Below are 23,978 nucleotides of genomic sequence, written 5' to 3'. Positions count from 1 at the left end.
TTTGACTATCGGAATGTGTTTCTTTCTCATCAAGTGTAGGCAAAATATCATTTGAAGAAGTATATTTCTCACCCTGTTTGTTCACAGAGAAAGAAAGGATTCCGGGATTATTATTTGAGGCGTCCTCGTCGTTGAGAGGCTTTGCCGTTAAAACAGACACCACCCCACCTGTTTTCTTCACAAACTCATTATCAACATCGGGCGATTCTTTAAACGCCCGTTGGTTTTTGGTGTATCGCTGTTCTTCGTCATTGACGTATTTTGTACGATGTATCTCTTCAGTTGCTCCAAGGAATTCTTCTGACTGAACCATATTAGCTGCTTCTGGCACTCTGTACCAGGTCTCGGGGTTGTTGCTACCTTCAACTTGATTATTACCGCTTCGATTTGCCTCAATGCCATCGTCGTCAGCGTTGGAATGATCTTCGTCAGAGCTGTACATAAAATCATCGTCATAGTCGTCACCATTTCCACCCGGGCTATCACTAGAAGCCACAGCTTGCATTGGGGTATTTCTCGAACCCGTCTTATTTGTGCTGAGCGGGGGCTCTTCGGAGAAGGTGTGGTGATGGTTTTGCAAGTTGTTCTGTCGATGTTCTCTTTGATATCTTTCGCCATTTGTGTTGTGACAGTTGTTATAATCTTTACTCATAGATATGTGATGTGGGTTATGAACTTTAACTTCTATATCGTGCCCTTCATCTTCTTCCATTATTACCGATCTGTGTTGAGAAGAGTTTCCTAAACCATCCTCTGTGTCTCCATCACCTCTCGTATCTTCGACGATTCTAATTTTCTTCTCTTTCTTTTCTTCAACTCTTTTCTGTCGAATAATAGCCTTAATCTTTGATTTTTCCCGATCCCTTTCCCTTCCAACATTGATAAGAACGCGATAATTTGGCCTGTCTTCCGCTTCATCATCGTCCCACGGGCAGTACTGATTTGACAAATCGAAAGTGCATTGTTTTTTAAGAGGACGGGATTGCTTTCCGTTTGACAATATATAGTCTTTATTACCAACAGTCTCCATCTCAGAATCCGATGTGTTTGCTCTCCCATCAAGAAGATTTATTTTGGAATAGGTCTCATCCTCATCTTCACCCTCACTTCCATCATCTCCAACAAATCCACGTATGACTTTCGTCTCTGGACTCAAATCACGGATAAATCTTCCTTGCCGTTTCTCTTTGTCCTCAGCTCTTTTTGAAAACGAGTCTGACTTCATACGATGCTGTACAGCATTTTCCTTCTCTTGCTCCCTCAGGTAAGGGTTTTGCCCCGTTTTCATCATCGGGAATGCCACAGTTTCACTTTCAAAATGTGATCCTTTGCTCCGAGGACTTCTTTTGGCGCTTTTCTGCCCACCTTGAACCCCAACAAATCCGGCGCCAGCATCGACGTATTCATCCCTCTCCGCTTCAACTTTTGAAATGTGTTTTTGTTTCAATCCCTCTTTCGGACGCTTAACCACATGTTTACTACTTTGTCGATTATTATTTTTCGGAGACCCTTTCCCTTTATCAGAGTTTATCGCCCATTTATCGCCCCTTCGCAAATCCATAACATCCTCACCTTCACTGCCCTCACCATACCTTTTAGAATGCCTTATTTTTCCTTCCTCTTTCGCCACACCTCTATCGTTGTCTTCATCGCGTTTAATATTTTCATTAAAATCGTCTTCAGCTCTATCTATCGACTCTTTAGGATACAAATCAACATGAAATTCTTGACCTGCTTTATCATGCCCATCAACATTTCCCTCCCCAATTTCTTTCACATCTTCTCCTTTACTCTCAGAACCTATCATCCCTGAAGACATGTCTATTTTAGATTCAGCTTTATTTTCATTGACAACCTTTGTCAATATTGGACTAGCCTTTACATTGTTATTTTTATTTTTGGCACTGTCTTTGATACCTGATCTGGTCCCTTTGTCATTTTTAACAAATGCGATATCCCCATCTTTACATCCACCCTCCATTTTATCATTAGTCTTACCTTCCCCTTCAGAATTGTCTTGACCTTTGCCCGATGACGATGTCTTGCTGTTTCCGCTCATTTCAGGACCGGCCAAGTTCGTGACCGAGTCCGCTTTACGTGGGGAGGCCGCCGCCATCTCAGACTCAATCTCTGACACCTCATCAGCTGTATCTCTTACATCGCTTCCGCTTCCTTCCTCTTCGCCGTCGTTGTTTCCCTTTGTCGCTCTCTTCCCGCCTTTTCCTTTCCTTTTCTCGCGATTCCCAGAACCGGCCTCAACCGGTTCGGCTTGTCCTAAGGCACTCGAGGTGGATGACATTTTCTTTCCATTCTTGTCCACCTGCTGCTGCTTTCTGGGAGAGTCCTCTTTATCGTCGACTTTGGAAGGAGACTTTTTCGTCTTTCCATCGCCGCTTCTCTTCTTCTTATTCATTTTCCTTTCTTGCTCTTCAAGCTTCTTCATCATGCGTTCTTTGTAGGCGTAGTAATCTTCGTCCTCGCCTATGCTGCTGATGGACGAATAATGCTGTTTTCTTTGGCTACCGTGTTTTTCATATTCCTCTTCCTCTTGATGACTATCGTCGTTGTAATCGTCATCATCCCGCTCATCGTCGCGTTTACCTCGTCTCTTGTCACTCGATTCTCGACGTTTGGTTCTTTCTCCTCTCTTGTCATCAGCATTATTATCTATATTATCTTTCTTCACTTTTTCAGCGTTGATGGCAGACTCTTTGATGAGTCTGTTGGCGGCCCTGATGACATTTGCGGCATCTCTCATCGCGATTTTCCTGGAATCATCATCGTCATCGTTGTCGAAATCGTCTTCGTAGTCGTTCTCACTACTGCCTCCTCTTTCATTATTGTAAGCTTCGTTGTAAATATAACCTGTGTAGCAGTGAGAAGAAACAGAGATTAGATTAGTAAATGACTTAATTAAATCATTCGGTTTTAATTATTATAAAGTGATAAATAATATCGAACATTCTGTAGATATAACCTAATGCGTATATCTGTAATGATACATTATAAAAAATTTTAAAATGGAACTCGATGTTTATTAGCATTTAAAAATTATCTCCTGTATCTTTTAATGTAGCAATGGTCCTTTTGAACAATATATATGATAGTAAGTGTTCCATCAGTTAAATATGGTACTTTGCGAATCAATCAAATCAATAATATATATATATATATATATATATATATATATATATATATATATATATATATATATATATATATATATATATATATATATATATATAAGTAAGGTTATAGTTGAGATGACAAAAATAAGTAATCATAGTTTTCATACAACTTAATTTGTTTTAATTTCATGGACGATTTGAGGTTGACACCTGTCAACATTTTGTTTTTAGACCACCATAGAAGTGATCAATTGTCAATGAATTCTTAGTAACTCTTTATCGTGCATTTAAATTAGGTTAATACATTTATTTGTATGTTGGTTACATTTAGTTTTGGCAGACAGAACGCATTGATATTTAATCTTAATGTGTATTTATGTATACAGGTCAATAATTAAGTTAGGTCCATGACGATAATATGTCAAAGGCATGTAAATGACTGGAATTAAAGCAGGGGGGAGACGAACTGTACCTGTCATTTATTAATAAAGGAACAATCGTTTTATCTTGTAATCAGCTATAATCATTACAAAAATTTCCTTTTCGGATGAATAAAGTGCATTATTATTATTATTATTATTATTATTATTATTATTATTATTATTATTATTATTATTATTATTATTATTATTATTATTATTATTATTATTATTATTATTATTATTATTATTATTATTATTATTATATTATTATTATTATTATTATTATTATTATTATTATTATCTATTATTATTATTATTATCATATTATCTCATCATCATCATCATCATCATCATCATCATCATCATCATCATCATCATCATCATATCATCATCATCATATATATCATATTCATATATATTATTATATTATTATTATTATTATTATTATTATTATTATTATCTATATATTATATATTATTATTATTATTATTATTATTATTATTATTATTATTATTATTATTATTATTATTATTATTATTATTATTATTATTATTATTATCATTATTATTATTATTATTATTATTATTATTATTATTATTATTATATTATTATTATTATTATTATTATTATTATTATTATTATTATTATTATTATTATTATTATTATTATTATTATTATATTATTATTATTATTATTATTATTATTATTATCATTATTAATAATAATAATGAATTCATCTTAACAACTCCACTACTACATTATCTCATTCGTATGTAGTGTTTCATTCATCCTGTTTTGTTGATAAAGGGAAACCCCGTAATGTTTCAGAAGGAAACGGTCTGTCAAATAAATGGTGAATCTTTACTAACCTTCTCGTTGAAAACGTGATGATCAGAATGAAGGTGAAGTCCGGTCTAAGGTTAGAGTTGCTGTGGTGAAGTGTGCAAAACAAAAACTCACAAAAAAAACAAGTGATTACACATCGCCATGCAAAACGTGAAACAAGCAAACAAACGTCAATCTTAAATGTGTTTCTTTAATCATGTCATTCCACACAAGGCAAATAGTCAACACACTTAATAATAATATATGAAATTGTCCTTGATTAAAATGGGCTAAGGCGGCTTCTTAAGGCCTAAGGGCTAGCCCACACCAGAGACTGACTTCGACGACCCGGCACTGCCGTCCTCTGTCGTCTACCGGATAAAGACATCGGGCACAGATACAATACTAAGAATAAAGAGAAGAGCCGCAAGACCTATCCATATCAAGCTCGAAAAAAAAAAACGGCAGAGGACGTTGGGTGCTTGGTATGGGTAGGTCTGGTGGCTCTTCTCTTTATTCTTAGTATTTTGTCCGTGCCCGACGTTTTTATCCGGAAGACGACAGAGGACGGCAGTGCCGGGTCGTCGGAGTCAGTCTCCGGTGTGGGTTAGCCCTAAGACGTGAACAGTTTTCAACCAGGAGAACATGCTATTCGAAGGGAGGTAAAAGGAGAGAGTTTAATAATCAAAAATATATATGTATGTTTCCTTTTGCTGCCTCCTGCCTCTCAGAAGAGGAGACGGCAAACAAAGTGCTGGGTGGACAATCTAAAGGAATGAATAAGGATGGACAGCGGCTATGTGGTTTTGTAGTATGACACTCGCTTTCAGACCGGAAGGTCCTGGCTTCGAGCCTCGCTCGGCGCATAGTTGAGTCCTTGGAAAAACCACTAACATTCTCTCACCGTACTCAGGGTGTAAAATGAGTACCTGGCTGTTAACAGCGTTGTCTCTGTCCGTTAAAAAAAAAAAGTAATATGGCCTAACAGGCTTTATCTCACGTCCTACATGTTAAATGTCGCGGTTGGCCAGGATCCCCTTGTAAAGCGCGTTGAGCACGTTTAGTGGATATAGCGCTATATAAAAGCTCAAACTCAAGAGATAGTTTAGAACTTTTAAAAAGATGCGGAAATCTTCATGTTGATTGACCTGATGGTTACAAAGTATTCCATAATATATTGATTATATATATATTTAAGTCAATAGGTCAGTATATTATATGACTTGACCCGTATCTCGTATTATGTCGGAGTGAAGCAGTAGAAGAAAAACGATTGAGCTTTTAACATCAACACGATCAGAATAAGAAAAGAAACGTCTTTTAAGTCAAGGAACAAAATTCTCTCTCTCTCTCTCTCTCTCTCTGACTCTCTCTCTCTGACTCTCTCTCTCTCTCTCTCTCTCTCTCTCTCTCTCTCTCTCTCTCTCTCTCTCTCTCTCTCCAATGAATGGCACTTATGTTGTTGATAACAGAAAATGAAGTGAGTAGAAAAGTACCAGAAGACAAGAGAGAATATTATATTTTTTCGCGGCGATGGCGTTCGAACCCACGACCTCACCGATACAACTCAGCCTGGGCGTGAAAGTGACGCTATGCAGTCGACGCCATTAGCGTCCCTCTCACGGCCAGGCGGAGTTGTCGTATCAGTAAGTTCGTGGGTACGAGTCCCCATCGTCGCGAAAAAAAAAAAATTCTCTATTGTCTTCTGGCACTTTTCTACTCAATTCATTTTCTGTTATCACCAAATTCCTCATCGATGCAAACATCCACAGGCCTGAACAGCCAACCTCTCTTATTTTGACGGGCGTAACTAACAATCAATATCATAGTCCTTATTTTTAGCACCCTTCCTACCGCCACATCCCCTCCCCCCGCAGCCCCGCTCCCTCCTAAATAAATATCTAGTTGGAAACTCAAAAAAAAAAGAAAAGAAATCAGATCTCTTTTCATCTACACCAAACTTTATTGCATTGAACAATCATTTAAAAAAAGGAAAAAAAAAATACTACATCATAACCAATCAACAGTGGCATGGAAAAAAAATCCTTCGAAATTTAAAAGCAAATGTGAGGTGGATTTCAAAACCTGCCAAGTCGAAATCTTATCATTTAGGAAGAAAAAAAAAAACAACTGATTTTCTGCCATTTCTGTAGTAACCTCAGGAGGAAAATACATGTTTTCCTTATTAAAGAAGATACCCCGAGCGTTTTTTAAAATGACAATTTCTCTGATGATTCTATGAAGTCGACGTGTACTTATTTGCAGGTCTGATAACCCAATGCATTATGAGTTCACTGTTGTAATGGAAATTGCAAAAAAATGAAGCAAAATATTGTCCATTACAACAATGTTAAACTAGACCATTAACTCTCTCCTTACCAGTTATTTTCAGAATTTTACCGGAAACTTCATACCCACCCAACACAAAAATAGATTTTTCAAACAGACAAGTCAGTAGCGAGTATATTCTATATTTTGTTCAGAAAAATGAGCTCTGCAGAACAGTGTCGAGTTTTTATGGCTATAACTATAACAAAATTAAATCAGAATAAGAAAATGTTGATTGTATCGTAACGAATATGACGATTTTTCCTATAGGTGGTAAGGAGAGGGTTTAATTGCGTTCGGGTGTCAGACCTGCATATATGCTTCACGTAGTATGGAGTCCCAATATGTTGCTTGATAGTTTTATCTCGTTTTCTATCGGGATATGACGTGACTTAGCGGGATTTGAAAGTCACGTCGTAAAATATTGAAGAATTATAAGCATCAATCAAACTAACAACTGACAATGTTATTCGTATATCGTGTTTACACAAAGCATTTCAAAACTATTTAGCTTTACTCTGTAACAAAAACAAAAAAAATACATGCCAGAAAACTCATCAATGGTCCTCACATCTTGCCAAAAATCAAATCAGAGATTTCATGTTTGAGAGGTTTTGACAAAATGAAGGTGATTTTAAATTTTAAAAATTTTTTTTTTTAAATTCTCTTTATTTATCCCATAGGGGAAATTAGTCTCTAGGGTCTATTCCAAGGGAAGACTGAAATAACCCAGGCGTCAGCAGAATTGCGATAGCCGCGAGGTGCTTAAAGTCAAAATATATTCCTAGGTCAATTCAAGCGATGTGGAGAATTATGATCAAAGTAAAGGATTGCAATCCGTATTACCATGCATTGGTGTTCAAAACAAAACCATTAGGGTTTATCCACACCACCATAACAACGCCACGACAATAAATCTATAAAAATATTATGACAACGTATTTGGGTTTGGCGTGTACAAAATAAACATGCGGACACAAATGACCACACAAATACACCCCCCCCCCCCCACACGCACACACACAAATACACACACACATGTACATTTTCGCGACTACGCTTTTGAACACACTCAAATGCAAATTAACATCGTTAAAAACAGTCATTTATGATTGTATCCGCGAAGCAAATAAAGCACAACAAAAATGGCAAACACAAACGATAATAGAAGTAAACAACACTGTAAGGGGGTTGGGGGGGGGGGAATATTAATAATAATAATAATAATAATAATAATAATAATAATAATAATAATAATAATAATAATAATAATAATAATAAGAAGAAGAAGAAGAAGAAGAAGAAGAAGAAGAAGAAGAAGAAAAAGTGGGAGAAGGAGGAGGAGTTAGAGGAGGAGGAGGAAGAGGATGGGAAAGGGGAAGAAGAGAGGTGATGAGGAGAAGAAGAAGAAAACAATCCTTTAGCCATTATTTACAGTCACAAATAAATATCATCCAAAGCATCAAACTGATAACAAAAATTAGTGGGAAATACGACGTAGCATGTTATAATATGATATATCTATATATGTGATATTTGAAATATCATGGTGTGTGACCCATCGTTACAATCTAGTATTATGTTGGGAAGAGCCGGACAATGAAAAGTGAATTTAACATTTAAATTATCAGAACCATGTATAGATAGAATGAAGTTGACGTTACTCAGCTCTTTATTATTGTTTTTACCATCCGCGTTTATGAGTAATTCTCACTAAACTGTATTAACCAGACTAAAAAGTTCATGGATACACATAGTTTTTTGTGTGTTGGTCCGTAATACTTCCGGATGGCAAGGTTGTGAGCTTCTTAGCCAAGCGCATACTATCTATATAGCTTTTGCAATAAGGTCAGAAACTCCGATCATTCTCCCTAATAAAACTCGTGAATTTAGCCAGAAATTCAAATCAAACTCTCATCTAAAGTCAACTATTAGTATCCAAATCATCCCGACATAATATCGTTTTGAGACCTCGGGTCACAAATTATATATCTAGTTACCCTTTTTGAAAACCCCATTACCCTATATTATGATTTGTTGCACGTTAAAAGTCAAACATAAACAATCAATGCTTTTTTATAAAATGGCGGCAAACTTTGATTCGTTGTTAACTTTTCAGGTAATCAGTAAAGCCATTTGTGTAAGTATTTTTAAAATAACTAATGAAAAAATACACATCGCACAACATCAATAAATGATCGACAATACACAAGGGAATAACCTTTAACGTTGTCGACACAGAAGACCTGTCAGTAGCGGGATCGACGCTTTAATTTTTTTTTTTCATTATTTAACTCTAATTACCAGGTATTTTTAGAATTTCCCCTGAAAATTCACACCCACCCAGCACAAAAATAGACTTTTCTTACTCAAACAAAAAAGTAACAAGTAAGCTCTACAACACAGTGTTTAGTATTGATAGCTGTAATCAAAGCAATTCTTTATATTTTGTGATGTACAAAAGAAACCAGAATGAGAAAATTATCGGTTGCATCGTAACGAATGTGACGATTTTCCTATGATTGGTAAGGAAAGGGTTAAATATAATTTATTTTGGCGTGTTATAATCATAACAATATAGAGTTATTTATATCTCAAAGGTGTGCTCATGCAGTATGACGTTGTTTGTCAACATAGAAATGGACGACAGAATCATGGACTAAAAAATCCACACACACACACACACAAACACACACAGAGAGAGAGAGAGAGAGAGAGAGAGAGAGAGAGGGAGAGAGAGAGAGAGAGAGAGACGGACAGATAGATAAATAGAAAGATAGATAGATGATAGATAGATAGATAGATAGATAGATAGACAGATGGATGGACGGGTAGATAGGCAGCTAGATAGATATATCGTTTAAGACAGATAGAGAGGAATATACAGAACGACTCAATGGGTGGGGGGGGGGAGAAATAGAGAGAGGGAGAGAGAGAGAGAGAGAGAGAGAGAGAGAGAGAGAGAGAGAGAGAGAGAGAGAGAGAGAGAGAGTAAATGTGTGAGAGGAGGGGGGAGGGAAGTCGGGAGGAAGTGTGTATGTTGAAATGACAAGTCTAGTATTTAACGCGAGACAATTTCATGATATTTTTCTTTCTCCTTCCTGGAAAAAATACGAAAATTAAGAAAGAAAATAAAATGAAAAGTAAAAGTAAAAGAATCAAAATAAAAAAAAAAATACATAGTTTCAGATTGTATAAGCAAACTTCTGTATCCAGAGGATAGGTTGTTTCCCCCCCCCCCCCCCCCCCCCCCCCCCTAATTTTTTGCCCTGGAAATTTCTTCCAATTAAAGTTTATACCAATGACATCAAATTTTCATATATAGTCCTTATCTAAATCCATCGAAATATGAAGTTGAACTAGGTCATTCGAAACGCATGTTATGCTGGCTGGGCAACTTCAGGAGACAAGAATCGATACTGAAAACTTAACATCGTAGATGTTATTAAAACTAGAAAAAAAAGGTCATAAATATCCGAGTATGTATAAAAGTCCACAACAATCGTAAAAAGAACACGCAACAAATACAACACCATCACCATCACACACCACAACGATAAGCAACGAATAGTAATATACAAAAAATCATGGACAGTGGAGAATAATAATAATAATAATAATAATAATAATAATAATAATAATAATAATAATAATAATAATAATAATAATAATAATAATAATAATAATAATAATAATAATAATAATAATAATAATAATAAATAATAATAATAATAATAATAACAATAATAATAACAATAATAATAATAATAATAATAATAATAATAATAATAATAATAATAATAATAATAATAATAATAAATAATAATAATAATAATAATAATAATAATATGTATCGTTGTCATTATTATTGTTAGTAAAACAGATCAAATCAAAGTGATCCCAGAGAAGGGAGATGTAGTAGTCTGTTGACTCAAAGCTTCCTGGCCAAATTCACCCTGAAATAAATGGCGAACGAGGAGGACGTTAAAAACATTCCTATTTGTGACCCCTCGTTTCAAAACGGTATTAAGTCGGGGTGATTAAGATGCTTAAAATGGGATTTGTAGCCATAAATATCATGCTTAAGTTGAGTTTATATGCTTTATAGAGGAGAAGGAATATCATATTTTACTGTGCTAAATACCAACGTTTCACATTTTTGACCAGTTTAACTGTAATTCGATTTTTTAACATCTGGTCCATCCTGACATAATACCGTTTTGACACGAAGGGTCACGTTTACTGCCAAACTCGGGAGGAAAATAAAACAACACATTTTAACTCACTCAACCCTAACACCGACTATATCCGTAGTTTACCCGGGGTTACTTTTACCCTATGCCCATTTATTACATTTTTCGAAGACAAATTATAGACGTAGTATGAAAGCTAATGTTTTATAGTTTTTACATGTTAATGGTAGTTGAATAAAACTATCTATGCACATGCTCATCTTTAATACATTTTTTTTTCCAATTTTGAAAAGTAGCAAATCTCTAGGATTGATTGAGTTAAAAGTTATTGGCTGAAATCTCGTCTTTCAAATCTCGATTGATAAAAATGACCTACGTCTTATCAAAAACTCTGAAATCTGGAACTTCAAACATGTAAATGTTGCTGCTCGAAGCTCGAAGAAATAAATAACAATGTGAAATTGAATGTAAGCTTCAATTTAATATACGAAAACAGATAAAATGGATATTTCGGGTTTCCCCTTTTTGATACAAAACAGGATGAATGAAACACTACAGCGTTTCGGGATTCCCCTTTGTCAATAAAACAGGATGAATGAAACACTACGGACGAACCGTCTGTAGTGTTTCACTCATCCTGTTTTGTTGACAAAGAAGAAACCCGAAATGTCAATTTTATCTGTTTTCGTATATCTAATTGAAGCTTACATTCAATTTCACATTGTGATTGATAACTTCAAAAATGGACCTTCAACCTTATTGGTCAAAAACGTTAAAACCCGGGTTGCAGACATTTTGACAACATGAAAGTCTATTAAAAACGATCGATATTTGAAGGACAAGTTTTCTGGCCAAAATTATTTCAGAAATGTGTTTTTTTTTAAAGAGTGATGCAGTATGATAATATGGATTGTTAAGAACAGCTACGGAGTAGCCTGCATAATAATTGCTAACATATTTGGGTAGATGGTCGCAGCAATAATGTAACTATTAGCAACTTCTACCGTATATAATTACAGTTTAACAGTTGTTGATGTACTACATATCAAAATATTTTCTTTTATAAAAATCAATAAAAAATGCATTAACATTACTCCTATAATATATGAAAAGTTAAATGGCCCTTTTTTCACACAAAACAAATTGGGATCGTTTCAAATTATTTACGGATGACTTTGGGACTTTCAAAGATTAAAATTGGATTTCCCAAGTTCTTGTAAAACGTGACTATGGTCATTCTTCCATCCAGGTCTTCATATGTTAATTGTTGGTCCCCTTGACGCGTGTTTAAAAAGCAGTTTCAGTAATACAAAGCTAACTTAGAATACTTCAAAAATTACATCTTTTTTCCTTTGTCTCTCTCTCTCTCTCATTAGTCTCTGCCCTCCCCCCCACCCTCCCTCCTCCAAAAAAAAACCCAACAAAAACAACAAAAAAGCAACCCCCCCCCTCGAAAATCAAAATAAAACAAAGATAAGTTAGTGCATGATGCTATTTGATGGGGATAATAGGTAAATCTGATTTTGTTGATTTTTATTTTTATTTTTCAGTGACTTGTTCGTTCATAACAGCATTTGAGAGTAAACCTCGTTTGTTTGTTTCTTTTTTTTTTGTCAACAACAAATCATATCATTTTAAGACAATATTACAATTCTCTATGGGAAACAAAATCATATTACGGCTTGTTAGGGCGCTTGCTTAAATGACTATGTGAATAGAGCAATCGAAACGGTCTTTAAATTGAAATGTGTGTGGAATGGACCAAGAAGCCAATTTTTACAAAACATTTCACTATAATTCTATTCTCTATGTTGGATATGGCGAAGGAACTTTGCAATAGATTAACGTCCAATGTAAGGGGTGGCAAAAATTATTGCTATTGGCCATTTGATACGATATAACCCAGCATTAACTCCGTCTCTACGCTAAAGAACCACTTTTGTGAGAAAAATTTATATTAAAAAAATAATGAATGTCAATTTAATTCTCTCCTTACCAGCCATTTTCAGGATTTTCCCCAAAACTTCACACCAAACTAACACAAAAGTTTTTTTGCGATAAATAATTTCTGAAGCAAAACATGCTCTAGATACACTGTTCATTTTCTTTAAATTTTATGCTGTACAAAAGAAATTTGAATACGAAAATGTTGGTTGTATCGTAACAAATGTGACGATTTTCATATAGTTGGTAAGGAGAGGGTTAAGTAACTACATCTTTAAATGTGAAGATTTAGTATCTGTTAGTTGAAAAGGAATGTGTGCACAGTTAATGAGTTATAATTTGTGCTGAAGTGATGTTAATGGTAGAGTAAGTGTTGATTAAAAAAAAAGTAAACATAATAAATAAAAATAATAAATTCCCTTCATTCACTCCAAACGGAAATGTGTGTTTAGGGTCTCTTCCAAGGAAACATTGAAACAACCCAGACAGAGACAACGCTGTTGACGGCCAAGTACTCATTTTCAACCTGAGTACGGTGAGAGAGTGTAAGTAAAGAGTCTTTTCCAAGGACTCAACTATGCGCCCAGCGAATCTAGCTCGAACCCAGGACCTTCTGATCCGAAAGCGAGTGTCATAACACAAGACCACATGGCCGCACAGTCCTTCATGGCAATGAAAGGATAGCTGCATAGTCCTTCATGGCAATGAAATAAAGAATAGCTGCATAGTCCTTCATGACAATGAAATAAAGGATAGCTGCATAGTCATGGCAATGAAATAAAGGATAGCTGCATAGTCCTTCGTGGCAATGAAATAAAGGATAACTGCATATCCTTCATAGCAATGAAATAAAGGATAGCTGCATAGTCCTTCATGGCAATGAAATAAAGGATAACTGCATAGTCCTTCATGGAAATAACCATAACAGAGTGCAATTCAAACGAGTGTAAACAGTTTTAACTCACTCAACCATAACACCGACTATATCTGTAGTAAACTCGGGGTTACTTTTACCCCGTGCTTTTTTATTACATCTTTCTGCGACAAATGATAGGCCTCGTATCAAAGCTAATGTATTTTAGTTTTCGTCTGTTAATGATTGTTGAATAAAACTATATTATGCACATGCTCACTTTTAATACATTATTTCCATTTTTGACAAGTAGCAAAAATCTTTAGGATTGAGTGAGTTAAAGAACAATAAGTAAATTATACACACGTAACGTTTTTGAAAAAGGGTGTGGGGTTAATTAATTAATAGTAGAAAAATGACTTTTATACATAAGGATGAAAACATAATAATAATATTAGGATGGTTAGTAATGTATTTATAATAGGAAATGTTACAGCATGGAACTATTCAACAAAAACTACCTCTGTTATAGGCTATTTCGATGATTAAGTCAGTACTAGTACTATTGACATTCCTCTTATAGATAGCATGAAGTTGACGTCACTCTTGTCTTTGTTATTTCTTTTTGCCATCCGCATTTATGAGTAATTCTCACTAAATTGTAGTAACCAGACTACAAACGTTCAAGGTTACAAATAGTTCTGTGCGTTGGTTCGTTATACTTTCGGATGACAATGTTATGGGCTTCTTAGCCAAGCGCATACTATCTATAAGTCATTACCGCTTCAAAAAAGGTTTAATGCAGGGATGTAAATTTTTTCTGACAACCCCCCCCCCTCCCCCGCACAGGTCCACCCAGCAGTGATTGGGTAGCTAGGTCTGCTAGATCTGGCGGAAAATACTTTGCGATAGACTAGCGTGCTATCCAAAGGGTAACAAGCAATTGCTAGTGCCCGTTTCACGCTATAGAAACCCTGGATAAACTCCAGCTCCATTGGCCTCATGGTTCTGAAGGACTACTATTTTTGTTTCCTATTTAATTTGTGGTCATAAATTCAATTTGCAGCATATAGTTTCTCCCGACATAACGCCGTTTTGAGTGGGTGGGTTACACATAACACATTAAATATTTTCAAAATAAAACAAATGACAGGAATCTGTCGCAGTTTCCCAAACTCTATGGCTTTCAACAAATGTAAATCACATAGAAAAGTATAAAAATAACTGAGCAAAGATAGACACATACATATTGAACAATTAATAAAGACAAAACTCGCAAACAAACAAACACAAAAACAAATAAACAAACAATTAGCACATTATTAACACCAATCATGAGAGAAAACACACACAAAAAAAAAACAACAACAAAAAACAAACAAACAAAAAACAACTTAATACCTCATTACAAAACTATTGGTTGACATTTAATTTTACGAAATGTGAGTACGTTACACCTCTCTCTCTCTCTCTCTCTCTCTCTCTCTCTCTCTCTCTCTCTCTCTATCTATCTCTCTCTCTCTATCTCTCTCTCTATCTATCTATCTATCTATCTACCTCTCTCTTTGTACTACGAGTGCATCTTTTAGTCTTTCTCTTTGTGTGTGTGTGTGTGTGTGTGTGTGTGTGTGTGTGTGTGTGCGTGAAGTGAACTTGCGTGTGCGTGTGTGTTAATGTTGTGTACTTATCTCTCTTTGTGTGTATTTACGTCTCTCTCTCTCTCTCTCTCTCTCTCTCTCTCTCTCTCTTATATATATATATATATATATATATATATATATATATATATATATATATATATATCTGTGTCTGTGCGTTTGTGTTTGCCAGTCTCCAGTCTCTTATTCTCCGCTCAGTACCCATCTATCTATAAATCAATCAATCAATCAATCAATCAGTATATATACCTATCAATCTATCGAAAAAGCTATCTACCAATCAATCAAGCTATAAATCCATCTACTCGTATCAATCAATATCCATAAACCAATCAATCAATCTATATCCCTAGCTATCCATCAATCAATCAATCAATCAATCTATCTATCAACTACCTACATATCTATCTATCCATCGATTTATGTATGTAATCTAATCTATCTATAAATAATAATAATGCTGAAAACTTATATAGCGCTATAACTCAGAGACACCAAACTCTAAGCGCTTAAATTACAAATTACTTTGGCTGAAACATACTCATTCACACACACACAAGCACACACACACACACACACACACAACACACAAACCAGGCCTATCTTGCTTCTCATATCATCTACTAACATCAAAACAGATATGTTTTAAGCGAACGTTTTTCACGAATGCTCTGTGGTAAGGCGTTCCAAATAGCGGGTCGGAAATGAGAAAAGGATCTCATTCCAGTAATTCCCCATGTTATAGGGACAACTAGTTTGGTGGAATCACTGGCCGGACGTAAGGGGCGGGGTTTTGAATATATTTCAATTAGTTCCGAATGGTAGGAAGGGGCAGTACTTTCAAGACAAGGATACACTAAAACACTGGCTTTGAATGTAATCCTTTAATCAACAGACAGCCAATGCAGGTCATGAATCAGAGGTCTGGCAGAATCGCACCTACGCTTCATGAATACTAGTCTGGCAGCGCTGTTTTGGACAATCTGAAGACGCCAAACAACAGAGCATTACAATAATCCAATTTCGAAAGTACGAGGGACACAACCAGGTGTTTGGTCACATCCTCAGATATGAACCGTCTAATGGAAGCAATCTTTTTTAATTGGAAAAAGAGAGATCTAACCAAATTATTAACCTGATGCTCCATCGATAGTCCAGAGTCTAAGAATGTGCCAAGGTTTTTCGCTTTGTCAACAATTTGAATGGACGCACCCCCCAGCTTCAAATCTGTTTCACTTTTCCACTCCTTGTTCCCCACATACAACACCTCCGTCTTATCATCATTCAGTTTCATTCTGTTCTCATTCATCCATTTCTTAACACTTTGGATACAATTCTTACAATCAGCTGATACTTCTTGTAAATTTCTCGTATTGGAGACGCAGTACAATTGCGTTTCATCTGCGTATTGATGGTAAGACAAACCGAAACTTCTGATGATTTTAGACAGGGGGCCAACGTACAGAACAAAAAGAACGGGTCCAAGTACTGAACCCTGGGGAACCCCACAATCAAGAATGATTTCCTCAGATCTATATTCATCCACCGTAATAATCTGTTTACGATTAAACAAATATGACCTAAACCAATCTATCTAATCTATATCATTTATCTGCGAGTATCGTATTGCCTATTTGTAAGTTTGCATTTCCTCAATCTGTCCGACAATCTCTCCAGTTAACAATGTCTAACTTCAGCCAAATTAATTGAACGTTTAGCAGGAATAAAAGGGAGGGAAAAGGGATTGGGTAGAGGCGGGGTGGGGGGAGTAACAGGTGGTCACTTTTGACATCGGTTATTCCAGAGCTTTTAATTATTTCATCTTAATATACATAATTTTCACGTCGATGCGATGTTTGTATTATGGCTCAAGTGTTGGGATGTGAGATATTAAAAAAAGGTCAATCTCTCATCTCTTTAGTATTTAGTGTCTCATTCATCGCGTTTTAACAAAAGCAAAAATCCATATCGAAATACACACGAAACACGAATTAATGTTAGAGTAACTGTCGTGGGACGGGGTATAGTTCAGTTGGGAGAGCACTCGCTTCACACGCAATGGGAACGTGATTGATACCGGGTGCTGTCGAGATTTTTTTTTCTTCTCTGACCCAGCTCTGATTGTGTAGCTCGGTTTGTTAGATCTGGCGGAAAGTACTTTGTGATAGACTGGCGCCCTATCCAAAGGATGGCAAGCAATTGCTATTGTCCGTTTCGAGCTATAGAAACCGGGATAAACTTCGGCTCAATGGGCCTATTGGCTCTGAAGGACTACTTTAAAGTGTCGTGGTATTCGTCATTCGTCGAGTATTGTGTATTCGGTTATTTAATTCTTAAATCCAGATCCTAATCGGGACATTTCTTGTATATACAATATTATACAGTAGAGATTTGGCAATTACAAAGTTGGCAGTTTAGAGAGATACAAAGTTGACAGTTTATAGAGATACAAAGTTGACAGTTTAGAGAGATACAAAGTTGACAGATTAGAGAGATATAAAGTTGACTGTTTAGAGAGATACAAAGTTGACAGTTTAGAGAGATACAACGTTGACAGTTTAGAGAGATACAAAGTTGACAGTTTAGAGAGATACAAAGTTGACAGATTAGAGAGATATAAAGTTGACTGTTTAGAGAGATACAAAGTTGACAGTTTAGAGAGATACAAAGTCGACAGTTTAGAGAGATACAAAGTTGACAGTTTAGAGAGTAGAAAGTTGACAGTTTAGAGAGATACAAAGTTGACAGTTTAGAGAGATACAACGTTGACAGTTTAGAGAGATACAAAGTTGACAGATTAGAGAGATATAAAGTTGATTGTTTAGAGAGATACAAAGTTGACAGTTTAGAGAGATACAAAGTTGACAGTTTAGAGAGATACAAAGTTGACAGTTTAGAGAGATACGAAGTTGACAGATTAGAGAGATACAAAGTTGACTGTTTAGAGAGATACAAAGTTGACAGTTTAGAGAGATACAAAGTCGACAGATTAGAGAGATACAAAGTTGACAGTTTAGAGAGTAGAAAGTTGACAGTATAGAGAGATACAAAGTTGACAGTTTAGAGAGATACAACGTTGACAGTTTAGAGAGATACAAAGTTGACAGTTTAGAGAGATACAAAGTTGACAGTTTAGAGAGATACAAAGTTGACAGTTTAGAGGGATACAAAGTTGACAGTTTAGAGAGATACAAAGTTGACAGTTTATAAAAATACGAGTGATATTAATAAACCATCTAACGTGACACCGTGTGATATTAATTTCATTAAGTTTCGTGATGTCATGTGATATTAAAAAAAAAAATCTACTGTGACTTTTTCATTAGAATCAGATCCAGTGATGATGTCATGTGATATTAATAGAATCAACTAGGGTGAAATTAATGAAGACGTTCTTGCACAAACATTTTGCATTCAGTAGTTTGTAAAATTTGATTGGTCAAATGGATTAGAATGGTTAGAGAATGAGATAATATAGGGGAAGAGAAGGAGGGATGGAGATAGGGTGAGGTGGGCCAAATTAGACAAGGGGGGGGGGGGGGAATGAGAGATATAGATAGATAGATAGATAGATTGATAGATAGATAGACAGATAGATAGATAGATAGATAGATAGATAGATAGATAGATAGATAGATAGACAGATAGATAGAGATAGAAAGATAGATAGATAGACAGATAGATAGATATAAATAGAAAGATAAAGAGATAGAGAGAGAGAGAGAGAGAGAGAGAGAGAGAGAGAGAGAGAGAGAGAGAGAGAGAGAGGAGGGGAGTGAGAGAGAGAAGAATAGATAAGAAAAGAAGAAGGAGAAAGAAGAGAGAGAGAGAGAGAGAGAGAGAGAGAGAGAGAGAGAGAGAGAGAGAGAGAGAGAGAGAGAGAGAGATGGGGGAGGGGAGAGGGCTTTTATGATTTTTTAAATAAATGAATGCAAAATGTCTTTGTTTGCTCTATCACACTCATAGCATTCCAACAATGTAATTTCTTCCCTGTTCAACAGCAAAACAAAACCATTCTTATTTCATGTTGGAGAAATAGAGTTTACAAAATAAAACACTTACCTTCTTCCTCAGTCTCACTGTCGAAGTCTTCATCGTAGTCTAAAAAAAAAGAAGAAAAATACACAAAAAATCAAATATTAACTTCATTTTTTAAAAAGAGAAAATATCAAACCAATTCTATTTCTATGCATTTCAATGCCCTTTTTTTACTTCTTGATCTGACCGTAGCCATCGTTATTTCCTGAGACTAGAACCAACCAGGGCTTATAGTTTGACGTCATTTTTTAGGTTTGTACAGCGTCTAGTGAGTTGTCGTTAGTAAAGTAGAGCTCAAGGAAACAAGTGATCCCATTGGTTGAACTATTGAAATTAACTCACGATTTGTTGTGTTTTGTGACCAAAGACTTGTCTTTTGACGTTATTTTTTGGTTAGTGTCAGCTATAGATAGAATGCGCTTGACCAAGGAGTTCACAACATTGCCATCCGAAAGTATAACGGACCAACACACAAACTCTGTGTAACCATGAACTTTTATAGTCGTTAATACAGTTTAGTGAGAACAACTCACAAACGCGGATGGCAAAAACAATAACAAAGGCCTGGTGACGCCATATGCATACTATCTATAAGATAACGATGGTTACGATCTAACATTGTTTCCTACACAGCTTTCATACGTTTAATCTTAGACAAAATACAAGTGTCTGACGGTTATTTTTATTTAAAAATCAATTTCTACTCTAATCATTGGCAAACTATGCTATCCGTGTTTAACCCTCTTCATGCCAACTTTGCGGCTATAGATAGTATGCAGATGACGTCACTCAGGCCTTTGTTATTGTTTTTGCCATCCGCGTTTGTGAGTTGTTCTCACTAAACTGTATTAACCAGACTATAAAAGTTCATGGTTACACAGAGTTTGTGTTTTGGTCCGTTATACTTCCGGATGGCAATGTTGTGAACTCCTTGGCCAAGCGCATTCTATCATATCATGTCTAGTGGTGCGACACTCGCTTTCGGGTAGAAAGATCCTGGGTTCGAGTCTCGCTCGGCGCATAGTTCAGTCCTTTGAAAAGGCTCATTACTCACATTCTCTCATCGTACACGGTTGTAAATCGAGTACCTGGTCGTCAACAGCGTTATCTCTGTCGAAAAAAAAAATGTAATATCGCCTAACAGGCGTCATGTCTCGCTCTACATGTTATGTGTTGATGTTGGTCAGGGACCCTTTCTAAAGCGCTTTGAGCACGTTTAGTGGATTTTTTTGTTTTTGGTGTGTTCATCACAAAATTTAAAGAATTATTATTTTAAAAGCTATAAGAACTTGACACTGTATTGTATAACTCATTTTGCTGAATAGTATGATGTAACGTTTATTTTTGTGTTTAGTGGGTGTGAAAATTCGGGGACAATAGGATTCAATAGCACGTTTAGTGGATATTGCGCTATATAAAAGCTCAATTTAATTTAATTTAGTAAATTCCCTTTATTCATCTAATAGGGTAAATTTGTCTCTAGGGTCTATTCCAAGAGAAGACTGGAACAACCCAGGCGTCAGCTGAAGTGGAGCGCTGTAAAGTGAACTAGGCGAGTTGCTTACTCAAGGCCACACAGCGCAGCGGCGGGTGGTCGAACTCGGCACCTTTCGGGTACGATGCAATGACCGCACCGCTGAGCCACGCTGTACCCCTTAATTATCCGATTCCACTTAAATACACTGTTCTACCACTTAGACAACAAGTTCCTTGTAAAGTAGGAATATTCATACCACGATTTAACTCACTCAACCCTAACACCGACTATATCCGTAGTTCACCCGGGTTACTTTTACCCCATGTCTATTTATTATATTTTTCTGAGACAAATTATAGGCGTAGTATCAAAGTTAATATTTTTAGTTTATACATGTTAATGGTAGTTGAATAAAACTATCTATGTACATGCTCATTTTAAATATTTTTTTTTCAATAATTTTGAAAAGTAGAAAAAAATCTAGGATTGAGTGAGTTAAAATTTATATTTTTATGACAACTTAAATTGCGAATAATGATAATGAAAACATGTTATCTGAATAATGTGAAAAAAAAATAAGTAAAACATATCTAGTTTATAAATAAAAAGTATTGCCACAGATAATAAAATATTATGTTAATGGTGGTGAAAAAAAAATTCAATATAAAAGTGAAATAAAACAAAATTAACTTTATCAAGTCACATACAACTTGGACCCAAAATCTGCACAAACACACACACATACACACACACACACACACACACACACACACACACACAACACACTGTGCACTGAGAATAATAGTGAGAAGATATAATAATGTGACCCACCGTCCCCAAAAACGGTGACAACTCGGCATGAACAGGATGCAGAAAACTGCCATGTTTGTCTCAATCCCTGTCTCGTTCTTTCAAAAATTAATTAATTTCTCTTTCTTAAGTTATTTCCAAAACCATTTTTTTGGGCATAAAAAGTTGTGAGAGTGTTTCACGAATCATGATAGAAAAAATGACCAAAAAAAAAAAAACCCCAACAAAAAACAAAAAACGTTCAGAATAGAACTGCGTTCCACCGGCTCCATCAGATAATGAACAACATTGAAAATAACATATGAAAGAAAAGATGTTTATGGAATATCACAGTGTGTTAGTGCTTCATCGTCAGAACACATTTATGACACATTCAATATCGTGTTGCAATCTATTAATAGCATTAAAGAAAAAAAACAAAACAAACCTATTAACTACCACTATGTAGCTCAAGCAATACATTATAAATCACCAAGTAATGCGAGCGATCCATACTATTATAATGTCATTGGTTGATGGTGATTGTTCAAAAGCTGGTAAATGATATGATGTGTGTGCTGATTTGGCAAAACCCGTCGGATGTCGCACGACATGTTTTGGGATACGAGGGAATAAAGTTGAAAAATCATTATCTGCGTGCATGATTGTAGGTCTTTCACTTCATCGTTTTTATTATCCATCCAACTACATCATAACGAAAGGATTTTACAAATTGAAGCTTATATATAATTTGATTAATGTATTTTCCCCGAGTTCTATCGAAACGTAATAAAATATGTGAATCTTGTCCTTAAAAGCTATTTTCTACGTTTAAAACTTTTTTACCCCCCCCCCCCTTCAAATGTGAAAAAAACGTCGGCCCTAATTGAGATAATTACAAATTCGAACTGCATTTTGTCCAGAAATAGTACCTCTATTGAAATATGAAATAATATGGGATTCGAATTTTTTCCGACATCCGACGGGTTTTGCCAGATCACCACATATGTTAACAACTGCCTACATCTGAATCTGGTATTGGGTGAACTTGGGTGAAACCTAAAATTGAACGCAAAACCATAATGACTAAAACTATCGCTCGCAGCTCTCCCTCCACACCCCCCCCCCCCTTCTACAATTAAAATCACCATCAACGAATTAAGATTCCATCTGCCTAAATCTCTAAGTTAGCATTCAATCTCATTTTACAATCTATGATATACAATTAAAGAAAAAAAAGATATAAAAAAAAAACAACAAAACGATTAACATTACAACCACAAAGTGACACAAGCAAAATCTGTAAAATGTCAATGTTCAAAAGCTAATAAATGATATGTTAGCATCTGCCTATAATCTGGAATTTGGTGAATTGGAGGCCTAAAATTGGACTAAAGCCTTAATCTATTAATACGATTAAAGAAAAAGAAAAGAAAAAACAACAAAACAAATATTTAACATTACATTCACAAAGCGACACAAGCAATCTATTCAACGTCATTGATTGGTGGTGACTGTTGAAAAGCAAATCAATAATATGTTACCCACTGCCTCGATCTGGGAGGTAACCAATAGATTCAGTCATCCAGCCTGCTCAAGCGTGCCGTATTGCAGAGCCTGCTGTGGAATTTGGCGTGCTAGAGTGCAGTGAGTACAGCACCAGTTTTGAGACATTGGTAACATATTATTAGATTAAATATATAGCAATGTGAAATTGAATGTTAGCTTCAATTTAATTATGAAAACAGTTAGAACGGACGTTTCGTGTTTCCCTTTTATCAACAAACAGGATGAATGAAGCACTACAGATGAAATGATATGATGTGGTAGTAGCGTTGTTAAGATGGATCTTATCAACGGCACTACCACATTATCTCATTCATCTGTAGTGTTTCATTCATCCTGTTTTGTTGATAAGGGGGAAACCCGAAACGTCCGTTCTATCCGTTTTCGTAATTAATTTGAAGCTAACATTCAATTTCACATTGTTATTTATTTCTTCAAGCTTCGAGCAGCAACATTTACATTATTATTAGTTAGATTAGTAAATTATAGCCAATCAATACGCAGCAAGAAGTCGTTCGTGAGAACAAAGCAAGCAAAAGCAGTATCAACTCAATGTGTGAAATATTGGGTGATGAACGTCGTAGATTAATGGGAGCGATCTATATTCTGGTTTTCGTCCAACCAGGTCATCAATCACATGATTTGTTGCTGTCCAACGATTGGATATTTCTTAATAAATGTAATCACCATGCTTTGTTTACAAAAGTTATAAACAAGCTGAATAATATGACCAATCGTGATGTTAATTTTTATTTAT

General features: G+C 35.5%; 1 protein-coding gene across 11 annotated transcripts in view; it reads right to left on the bottom strand.

The window, feature by feature from the left end:
* The window catches only part of LOC144957369 (uncharacterized), a 69,088-nt gene that overhangs the window by 25,957 nt on the left and 19,153 nt on the right, over nt 1-23,978 (bottom strand). For 6 of the 11 annotated variants that reach the window (XM_078888575.1, XM_078888574.1, XM_078888576.1 and 3 more), the window contains one exon: nt 19,414-19,452. In XM_078888575.1, coding sequence (XP_078744701.1) covers nt 19,414-19,452 — 39 coding nt within the window. Of the gene's footprint in view, nt 1-1,998; nt 2,866-19,413; nt 19,453-23,978 lie in introns of all 11 variants that reach the window. The other 5 variants (XM_078888566.1, XM_078888569.1, XM_078888567.1 and 2 more) reach the window with 1 other exon arrangement.

This window comes from Berghia stephanieae, chromosome 11 (genome assembly GCF_034508935.2).
Source record: "Berghia stephanieae isolate SIO BIC M18660-M18661 chromosome 11, UCSD_Bste_1.3, whole genome shotgun sequence".
Taxonomy (NCBI): domain Eukaryota; kingdom Metazoa; phylum Mollusca; class Gastropoda; order Nudibranchia; family Aeolidiidae; genus Berghia; species Berghia stephanieae.
Note: the sequence above shows the minus strand (reverse complement) of the source record. Positions and strands in the feature narration are given on the sequence as shown.